A 10,916-nucleotide genomic window follows, 5' to 3' on the forward strand; every position below is an offset into this window, starting at 1 on the left:
CGCGTTAATTATTAGTGATTTTAAATTTAGATTTTTGTTTTGTTTTTAATTTAGTTATATAAATCAAAATATCTCAAATAGAAGAGCAAGGTAAAAATTCGCTTGACTGGTTGTTGAGATTGTTAAACCTTGTGTTTCAATTTCTTAAAAGGCATCTCAGCATCTCAGTCCAACGAATGTTTTTCCCGCCTTCATCATTGGTGTCAAATGTGCAGATAAAGTTTTTAAATTCTTTGAGTTAAATAAATTAAATAAATAAATGTATATAATTTTGAGATACGAATTAAACAAAAGTGATTTTAAGATATAAATAATAAGATATATTAACAAAAAATATGTTGGGAAGCAACATGCTCCCGCCCAAAGTGTTTGCTCCTGCTCAAAGTATTTGGATGCTGTTAGTGACTTCTGCATGACGTCCGGAATCTCCTTGTTTTTGTCAATTGGATTTATCTCAGTACAATATTCATCGGATTTATCATGAAAATTATAGAAAAGAAGGAAACAAGAAGTGTATTGCAGGTTTGTTTTGATATGGGCATTATAACGTTGTATTATAAATAGGTAATTGATATGGGCTTTAGAATTAAATTTGATTTTTTTTTTTAGTTCATGAATTGTATTGAGAATTAAAAGTGACTTTAATTCCTGCTCCACTTTAGTGTTTATTTCAGATATACATATGTATATATATTCAGGTATAGTTTCTATTGTTTTTATGGATTCGGATTCGACGGATTTGTTACCGGCAAAGGGGATAATTTTGTTATCGGCCGTTTGAACGTTGAATTTTGTGTTTTGATGGTAGCTACGCGAGTTAGACCATCAGTTCCCGGATGTAATTCGATAACCCGCGCGAGTAACCATAATGAGGGTGGCAAATTGTCGTCCTTTACTATGACAATGTCTCCAACATTGATGTTTGGTTTTTGTTGTAACCATTTTGGTCGTTGTTGAAGCAAGTGAAGATAGCTTGTGCTCCACTGCTTCCAAAAATCTTGTGTAATTTTTTGTATATATTTATATTTATCAAGGTTATTTAAATTTTTGACTGTATGATTTCTGTCAGGCAATAAATTGAGTGGACCTCCAATAAGGAAGTGTCCTGGTGTCAAGACATTGAGATCATTTGGATCAGATGTCATTGGACAAAGAGGTCGTGAGTTAAGGCACCCCTCAATTTGAGTTAGTAATGTAGAGTATTCTTCAAAAGTCAACTTCGCAGTGCCAATTGTTCTTTTAAGGTGATGTTTAATGGATTTCACCCCTGCCTCCCATAGTCCACCAAAATGGGGGGATAGTGGAGGATTAAAATGCCAAGTGGTATAGAGCGTGGCCAGAGTTTTTGAAACTGTGGATGACCATTCAGAAGTTATGAATTTACTGTCTCTTTTGAGATCATTGCTTGCACCCTTGAAGTTAGTTCCGCAATCACTAAATAAGTTGTTGCATATTCCGCGCCTGGCTACGAATCTCCTGTAAGCAGCTATGAAGGTTGCTGCGGTCAAATCACTGACCAATTCAAGATGTAAGGCCTTTGTAGATAGACATACGAATACGGCGATGTACCCTTTTGAGAATTTGTTACACCTACCCTTCCACATTTTAATCTCAACAGGTCCAGCATAGTCCACACCAGTGTTTGTAAAGGGTCTTGTGATTATAACACGTTCAGTTGGAAGGCTTCCCATTAGTTGGTTTTGCATTATAGCATCATGTCTATGACACCTTACACATTTGTGTATTGTAAATTTTACTAGTCGTTTAAGGTTGGTTATCCAATAATAGTTTCGAATATCTGCCATCATGAGTTGCTGTCCACCATGTAGAGTACGTTGATGAGCATCGCATGCAATTAGTTTTGAAAAGTGATGTTGATCCTTGAGGATGATTGGATGCCGCTGACTGTAAGGTAAATAGGAGTTTTGAAGTCGACCACCTACACGTAAGATACCGTTTTTATCAAGGAAGGGATTTAAGTTCAAAATTCCACTTCCTTTAGGGATAGCTCTTGATTCATTTAATGCCTTTATTTCTTCATAAAATAGTTCGTTTTGTACTAATTTGGTAATTGTTGTTCTAGATACATTTAGTTCTTCAATTTTAAGTGGATTGTTCTCTAATCCTAATTTCATTTTTGAATTTAATTTTGATCTTAAGTTAGATATGTATCTTTGCCATATTGCAACGATGCGAATCAATCTTCTTAAATCAGAGACTCTCCTTAAAAATTCGTTTTCTGTTGTAACACAGTAAGCTGCAACACAAGAAAAGTTTAATAGTGTTGCAAAATTCTTATTGTATAATGTTTTTGTATTGATTTTGCTTTCCTTTTTAGTTTCTTGTTGTGTTTCAAAAGTAGTTTTTGATGAATAATCTTGCGGATTAAAGTTTCTTAGAAATGTTGGCCCATCCCACCACATCTCATTGTTAATGAGCTCTTCAGTTGTTAATCCTCGCGATCCTAAATCTGCAGGATTCTGTTTTGTGTTTACATGATACCAGGATTCGATGTTAGTTAAACTTTGAATTTCGCTTATTCGATTAGCAACGAAGGTGGTGCGCGTGGTTGGGCTTCCTTTTATCCATGCTAAAGTAATCATAGAGTCGGTCCATGCATATGTTTTAATGTTTTCAAATTGCATGGCTTTAATAATTCTGAATATTAGTTTAGACAGGAGTAGTGCTGCACAAAGTTCAAGGCGTGGTAAAGAAATGCATTTTACTGGAGCAACTCTTGTTTTAGATGCTATTAAGTGTATTTTTTCAATGTTATTTTGTATGACACGTATATAGATGACTGCTGCATAAGCTTTTTCTGAAGCATCGCTAAAGCCATGCAGCTCCACCTCGGACGAGATTTCATAATCAATCCAACGTGGTATTTGTATTTGTGAAATTTTTGGCAGGGTACTGCGAAGATCTGTCCAAGACTTTTCTATATCTTGTGGTAAAGGTGTATCCCAAGCCAATTTCTAGTCCAAAGTTGTTGGAGTATAAGTTTTGCCTTGACAATGCAAGGAGAAATCAATCCCAATGGATCGAACAGGCGAGCGATATCGGCTAGAACTGATCGCTTTGATAATTTTGAAGTTTCAGGTAAGTTTATTTTAAAGCTAAAGTAGTCCATACTAGGATGCCATTGAATCCCCAATGTTTTTATGGCATCTGTTGATTTTAAATCAAGAGGAAGATTAATCTCTCTATAATTTTCAGGAATTCCCTCCATAACTCTTTGTGAGTTGCTTGCCCATTTTCTGAGAGGAAACCCTGCTGCTTGTAAATTTGAAACGATATCCTTTTGCAATCTAATGGCTTCAACTTCATTATCTGATCCATATATAAGATCATCGACAAAAAAACCATCCATGATTGCCTTTGCTACATGAGGATAATTATGTTCAATATCTTCAGCTAACCTTTGTAATGTTCGTACAGCTAAGAAGGGAGCAGAAGCAGTTCCAAAGGTAACTGTATTTAAACAATAACATTTTATGGATTCATTTGGGGATGATCTCCATAAGATCATTTGATATGGTGTGTCTTCTTGAGCCACCCAAATTTGACGATACATTTTGCTTATATCTGCAACAAGAGCAATTTTGAATTTTCTCCATCTTGCCACCAGATCAATTATATCGAGTTGGAGGCGTGGGCCTACCATAAGACATTCATTTAATGAAAGTCCATTTGATGATTTGCAAGAACCATCAAATACTACCCGTAGTTTGGTTGTAGTACTTGATTCTTTCAGAACCGCATGATGTGGAAGATAATAAAAATAGTTTGGACCTAGTTCATCCTCAACTTTCACTTCTTTCATGTGACCTAAGGTAAGGTACTCATTCATGCAATCTACATAAAGTTTTTTAAAGTTACTATCTGTTTTCATTCGTTTTTCAATTTGTAGAAATCTTGCTAATGCAGCTCGTTTGGAATTACCTAAGACTGGCCTTTTGTTGTTTTTGAATGGAAGGTGTACCTCATATCTACCATCTAATCTTCTCTTGCATGTGTCTTTAAAATGTTTTTCGCACATATTCTCATCTTCAGTCCATTTTCTCTCATCAAGATTTTCTTCAATTTCCCAAAACTTAGTAAGTTGGACATCCAATTGTGTATGATGACTTTGGATAGTTATTGGAATTTTTTGTGTGTGAATGTTTCCAGTTAAGATCCACCCTAATTCGGTCAACTGGGCTACAGGTGTTCCTGTACTTCCCTTGACTACGCCATCCAAAATTATTGTCGAATACACATCGGCACCTATCAAAATATCAACCTTTCGGGGTGTATTGTAAGTTGGATCAGCAAGTAACAGGTTTGATACATGATTGAAGTTAGATCCATCAAATTTCTGAGTGGGCAATGTAGTGGTTAAGTTATTGAATACTAGAGCCCTAACATCTACAGAGAAATCAGAATCATGTACTGAGAATAACTTAAAATTGACTTCATATTTTGATGTACCAGTTTCAGTATTTCCTAGTCCTTTAACAATCGCATGTGTTTTATGTTTTTTAAGTTTTAAGATCTGAGCTGCATCTTCGGTTATGAATGTAGCTTGAGATCCTGGGTCTATAAGAGCCCTTAAAATAAGTTGAGCTCCATTTGGTTTGAAAACTTTAACAAGGGCAGTAGCCAATAAGGATTGTGATTGCATTTGATTTAAATGCGTTTTATAGTTTATTGGCTCTGTATTAGAGCAGTGTGGTTGAGGTTCATTATTTGAAGATTGTACATTTTGTTTCGACTGAGATGCATTTGCTTGGTATGTGTTTAATGATTTAGTTGGTTGATAATTATTTTGAGACTCAATATGTAATAAGGTATGATGCTTGAGTCCGCACTTGTAGCATCGATTTGTGCTGCTGCACACTGAAGCATGATGATCATAGCCTAAGCAGTTAGAGCAAATTGAATGTTTTTTCACGACATCTGTACGAGTTTTAACATCCAAATTTAAAAACTTTCTGCAATGACGTGTGCTATGAGGCATTTTACAAATGCGACAATTGAAATTTGTATTTTTATTTCCCGGCTGGGTATGGTGCGATAATTGAACGTTTTTTCGAAAAAAATTGGTTGGTGGAATGTTTCTTTGATTTTCATTCATGTCTAGAATATTTTCTAGAGAGTTAAATCGACCTTCTATAAATGCTAGAAAGGTTTTCCAGTCAGGCAAACTTTTTGTTGCACCTAGCTTGTTTTCCCAATCTTTTTGGGTTTGGTATGGTAATTTTTGAAATACTATAAAAATTAAAATAGCATCCCACATATCTACCGCAATTCCTAAGTTGGCAAGAGCATGTACACATTCGACACTTTTATCGTGAAGCGATTTTAAAGAGTCTGCAGATTCGATATTTAGTTTTTTTTTGTTCCAACAAATTTTTGATTTGCGTATTTACAAGTTTTCGTTTATTTTGAAACCTATCAGTAATGATCTGCCAAGCAGAGTCATAGCTTTTCGTTTCTATGGGTAGATGTTGTATCAGACGAGCAGCATCACCCGTTAAAGATGTTTTTAAATACTGTAATTTTTGAATATCAGAAAGTTCTTCATTTTTATTTATTAAATTATCGAAAAGATTGAAAAATTCTATCCAATCTTCAAATTTACCCGAAAAAGGCTCTATTTTGATGCGTGATAAGCGCACATCTGAATTATATGATTTTGAGTTATTTAAATTGCTATTAGTACAGTTCAAGGCACTTGAATCTAAAGAGATTGTTGCTTTTTCTGCCAATAGCTTATCTCTATCATCGTTTATGGTACCGATATATTTGTAATATATATACTTAATTTTTAAAAAAATTTCATCAGCAAAATATGCTTCTTTAGAAGTATCGGACGTACTATTCACTATAACCGCGTGGTCTTTCTTGGCTCGTGAAAAAATGTCCTCAACTTCTTTCATACACGCGTTCACGTACCCCTTTGATTTTCGCGACGCGATTTCTTTTAAATAGTTTTCGTAACCACTGGATAATTCAGATAAAGTTAAACTTTGTCCTTCTATTAATTTTGTTAATTTAGACATATTTTCTTTTTTTTTTAAATTAAAGATTCTGATTGTGATATGATTTTAGATTTAAGTTTAAAATTCTTGATTTAAATTTTATTTGAAATAAATTTAATATAAACACATGAGAATTATATTAAGTTCTTAAATATGTGTTATAATATGTGAATTGTATGGTATTGGAGAAACAGTTTACCTTAATGCCATATACTTAATAGTTTTGTTAATGATAGCAGTAAGCAGTTCTCGGATGAAGATACAGCTAGTACGGTGCTCCTTACTGTCCCTTGATTCACGCTCTGATGAGGTAGCAGTAAGTAGTTCTCGGGTGAAGATACAGCTAGTACGGTGCTCCTTAACTGTCCCTTGGTATACGGTCTGATGAGGTAGTTTTGGTGAACAAAGATGCTTCCTTGACGTTCTAATGCTTTTTGATTCTGACCATAAATGCTATCCTGGTTCTTTTTGATCTTATTGGCAATTTTATTGCAAACTTCCACTCACGTTGATTAAATTTACTTTTAAGTTATAAGTTCTTAATTATTTTGACTTCAACAGTTAAAACTTTAAACTTTAAACTTTAAAATTTAAACTTCTTAAACAAATGTTCTTAGGTGCTTTTAAATTATTCGAAGGCTCGAAGGACCATGTTTCGCGGCAAAGGTATAACCAGCGAAATAATTTTATTTTATTTTAAGTTTTAATAAAATACGGATTTTAGTTATACGTTATAAAAATGACTTCTTTATTTTAAATTGCAAGGAAGAATGAAAATATAACAAGTGTATGAAAACTTTACACCTCGCTATTGAAAGTTATATGAAAGTCAGCTGTGATATATAAATAATTACATAAGTATTTCAAAGGTTATTGACATTTCATAAATTTCTTGCAGACTGGAATAATATTAAATTTAGCATATACAATTACATGTTTAACTTCTTTTTGCAGTGTGAAGCAAATACATATTTAATTTAATACATATAAAACATAGTAATGATGAAAGTGTGACAATCAAATTCTAATGAGAAGAAAAGAGATCATTATATAATTAGCCTTGCAGTCTGCTAATATAGTCTGCAAATCTAGTCTGCATATTTAGTCTGCACATTTGACAGTTCGTGTTTGACAGTTCATTACATTTCGGCTTGTTTCTTTCACGCGTTAATTATTAGTGATTTTAAATTTAGATTTTTGTTTTGTTTTTAATTTAGTTATATAAATCAAAATATCTCAAATAGAAGAGCAAGGTAAAAATTCGCTTGACTGGTTGTTGAGATTGTTAAACCTTGTGTTTCAATTTCTTAAAAGGCATCTCAGCATCTCAGTCCAACGAATGTTTTTCCCGCCTTCATCATTGGTGTCAAATGTGCAGATAAAGTTTTTAAATTCTTTGAGTTAAATAAATTAAATAAATAAATGTATATAATTTTGAGATACGAATTAAACAAAAGTGATTTTAAGATATAAATAATAAGATATATTAACAAAAAATATGTTGGGAAGCAACATCAACCTAAAAAAATTTATTTGAAATTATATATATTTTAAGATTCTACTATTTCTCTGTTATTTCTGCTTTGTCCTTATATTAATGGTTTCAGTTTCCAAAAGAAGAGCCAAACTATTCACTTTTTGTTAAGAAATTCAAAACAGTTTCAATTGTTCTTAAAAATGTTGCACTTTTGAAACTAAAGAGCCATTGTATGTTTCATTTCATTTCGGTCTACCACTGATACATCGAAAGTAAACCGAGTTCCGATAGGAATTCAAATCCGAATAAATTGCCCGTGTTCTGCATTTAACTTATTGTGAATAAACTTTGCGAAAGTGAATTTGAGTGTTCCGCAATTCGTTATCGTGAATTGGATTTTCGAACATGCAAATGGATGTTTTTCGGTGTGTTCTATTTTTTGAACGCATTCAAATCACATTTTTTATTCTGTGAATTGAGCCTTGATAGCTTCCTTCTGCTAGGAGGCGAAGGGTTGCAGCAAGTTTTTAAATTGAAGGAATCCATGAAGGTATTAAAAAAGGTTCCATTTCCCTTAGACCATACATATAATAAAGCGTCTTTGCTTAATCTAAAATTATAGTGAAAACCTAAAAGAGGAAATCAAGAATTTACTTTATTTATCCGAACAGTTCTACATAATTTTACACTGTGTCAGGTTAATCCAATACATTTGATTCGTCTTCTTATTTTTCCTCTTGAAATCTGCTTCCTCTTTTCACTTAAAATTATAATTGCCAATAATATTGCATCCATTTTCAAAACAGCAAAAGTTTTACTTCCGAAAAAAATAAAAATGGATGATCCTTCAGTTCTGACAGTTCGAAGCAATTTCGCAGTTTGCGAAATCGATCGAATTGACGAACATGCAATTTTATTTCACGTCAAATTGAAAAGTGATTTCAATTCACTTTCAAACGAAATTCGGAAAATGGGCGAATACCTCCAAAAGACTGATTATTCTAAGGTCTGACAACCGTTGCTCGTCGCATGATTTTGTAAAGTACGTATGATTATTAAGGCCAGTTTTAATTGAATATAAAAATCAGTTTTCAAATTAACATTGCGAAGTAAGTCAAAGCAAACTTATTTTAAAAAATGATAAAAGCTTAGCAAATGTAATTACCTAATAATTTCTGTTCAAAATATTAGTCTCCAAAACAAGCTATACCATATAGTCAACTGATATGATTCCTAATTTAAAATCCTCTATAAACATTAAACATGTGTATTTACACGTATGAAGTGTATTTGTACTGTCATCAATTTTTAAATATTTGTATTCTTAACCTTCAATTGGTATAAAACAATCGCGGGTAGGAAAATAAAATATACCTAAGATAAGTGTTTTTGATATCAGACTTTTTTCAGATTCTTTTCTGATAATCAAACATCTACTCGTACATAATGTATTTATCTACTAAATTTTTATTTGATTGATAAGATTATTGTTTTTGATTCAGGTATTGTTTAATTTAATTATTATACGTTCTAAATATTTCATGATGGAAGAAAAATTTTAAATTATCAAAAAAACATTCTTACATTCTGCTATTTGTTTATATCCTTGACGTATATCCGATTTTATTCGTTTTTCACATGGATTCAAAATTAACTATTATTTATAACGAAAAAATAACGTACTCGTATGTTATGTATTTGTCACTACGTTAGGTCAATTTTTCAACGTTAATTCTCATAAAATCACTTGACACTTAAGGCTCAGTTTGCACTATGTTTTGTCATTCCACGATCAATGATAAGTTTTCCCCAACTGGCCATTATACGAACGGACCCTTTTTTGGATACGAGAACATGGTAACGTGTAACACTTTTTCAATTTTGAGTTCCGAACTAAAACAATCAATCAGACGTTAAACAATAAGACTGTATTTCTGAAACTGATAACTCACCTGCTAAAGGCAGGTACTTTTTTTCGGGTAAATGTATTATTGTATAGGTTTCGATATACATATATATGTTTGCATGTATTATATCTTACATTTTATTGATTTTCAAAAATTTCATACATTGCAAAATCCTATCATTCAAAATGATATGATATTGCCGAAGTTAATGGCATTTATCTTATCGAAAAGTGTAGAGACTATGCTGATTGTTTGATTTACACTTGTATTGGGCATTTTATATCAACCATTAGAATGATTAGAATTTCCAACCAAAGATAAGGTACCGACTTTTATAGCTTGTATATCTATATCTATTTTGTATTTAGTACTTTAATAGAAAAATGTAGGTGACACAAGCGGAAGCTGATGATGACCTATCGAAAAGATATTTTATTGATTTGAGAAATAATGTTTAATGTGTTACGTTTTGGCTTGCATTTAGCTGTCTAAAAATCTTTGCAAGATTTCACCTTAAAATTAAAAAGATTTTGACAGCTGACACTTAAAAATGCAAATGACTGTTATGGCTAAATCACAAACACGCTTCAGCTTCGGCTTCGTCTGCGTTACGGTGAGCCTGCTTCGAGGTTGCTTTAAATGACATTTCTATTATTTCATCTCTCCAAAGAGCAAATATTGTGTTTGTTGACATTTTATTACAGCTGTTGAGCTGTCAGACAAAGCATATGTTCAGATAATTGAACTAGAACTTCCGTTTGGAGTCACATTACGTTACATAACGTTCTTTTCCTTACGATTGTCAAACGAAACGTGAGGTTGAAGCTCCATTGTGATAGCATGCATTGAATTCCTATGGCTAAACTCGTAAACGTCAGGTGAAGCCGAAGCTGAAGCGTGTTTGTGATTCAACCAGTAGTCTTTAAAAAAGAAAAGAAAAGAAAAAGAGTTAAAAAAAGTCAGTGCAATATTAAACGAACCATTTGGATTTGATCTAGTTTTGCTCGGTGGTTTACTCAATTTTTAGAAATACAAAGAATTAAGCTTAACCCCTTTTAGAACTGTGTTAACCTGGACTTTCAACAATTCAAACATGGAACAACAACTCACATGCGAGATGTGTTTCATGTGTTAATAATGTTTTGCTTTTTGGTAGTGGATGTCCCACAGAGGATATGGCTGTATTCATAAACGTCAGCCTAACTAAGAACTGCGTTATCTCCATTCATAATGTCAGATTTTCTATCGAACTTACCTAGTCGTACTGCAGTACCTATACTATTCATAAATGTCAGACTGACGTCAGCGTCGTGCAGATTGTGCAGCTGAATTTGTTGGGCTGCAGATAGAGTTTCAATTATTAAAATAATTTGTATAACAAATCGGACGTAGTCGGACCTTTTTGTTTACTGCAGACATTCTGCATTGGGGTGCGTTCACAAATACATCAGAAAATAAATGCGATTCTACAAGCGCAGATTTTCTGCTCTTATGAATAAACCCTATTAC

The 10,916-nt window shown here is 32.9% G+C and overlaps 2 protein-coding genes across 2 annotated transcripts; both read right to left on the bottom strand.

Annotated features, from left to right (window-relative positions):
- Positions 1 to 716: 716 nt before the first annotated feature.
- LOC129940775 (uncharacterized) lies at positions 717 to 2,603 on the bottom strand. The gene is made up of 2 exons (XM_056049254.1): positions 1,088 to 2,603; positions 717 to 997 (listed from the first exon to the last, which is right to left on the bottom strand). Exons 1-2 carry the CDS (start codon positions 2,601 to 2,603, stop codon positions 717 to 719), a joined length of 1,797 nt encoding a protein of 598 aa, XP_055905229.1.
- A 335-nt stretch (positions 2,604 to 2,938) lies between these two features.
- On the bottom strand, positions 2,939 to 4,999 carry LOC129940782 (uncharacterized). The gene has a single exon (XM_056049263.1). It carries the CDS (start codon positions 4,997 to 4,999, stop codon positions 2,939 to 2,941), a length of 2,061 nt encoding a protein of 686 aa, XP_055905238.1.
- Positions 5,000 to 10,916: the final 5,917 nt, after the last annotated feature.

Source organism: Eupeodes corollae, chromosome 1, assembly GCF_945859685.1.
Source record: "Eupeodes corollae chromosome 1, idEupCoro1.1, whole genome shotgun sequence".
NCBI classification, from domain to species: Eukaryota; Metazoa; Arthropoda; class Insecta; order Diptera; family Syrphidae; genus Eupeodes; species Eupeodes corollae.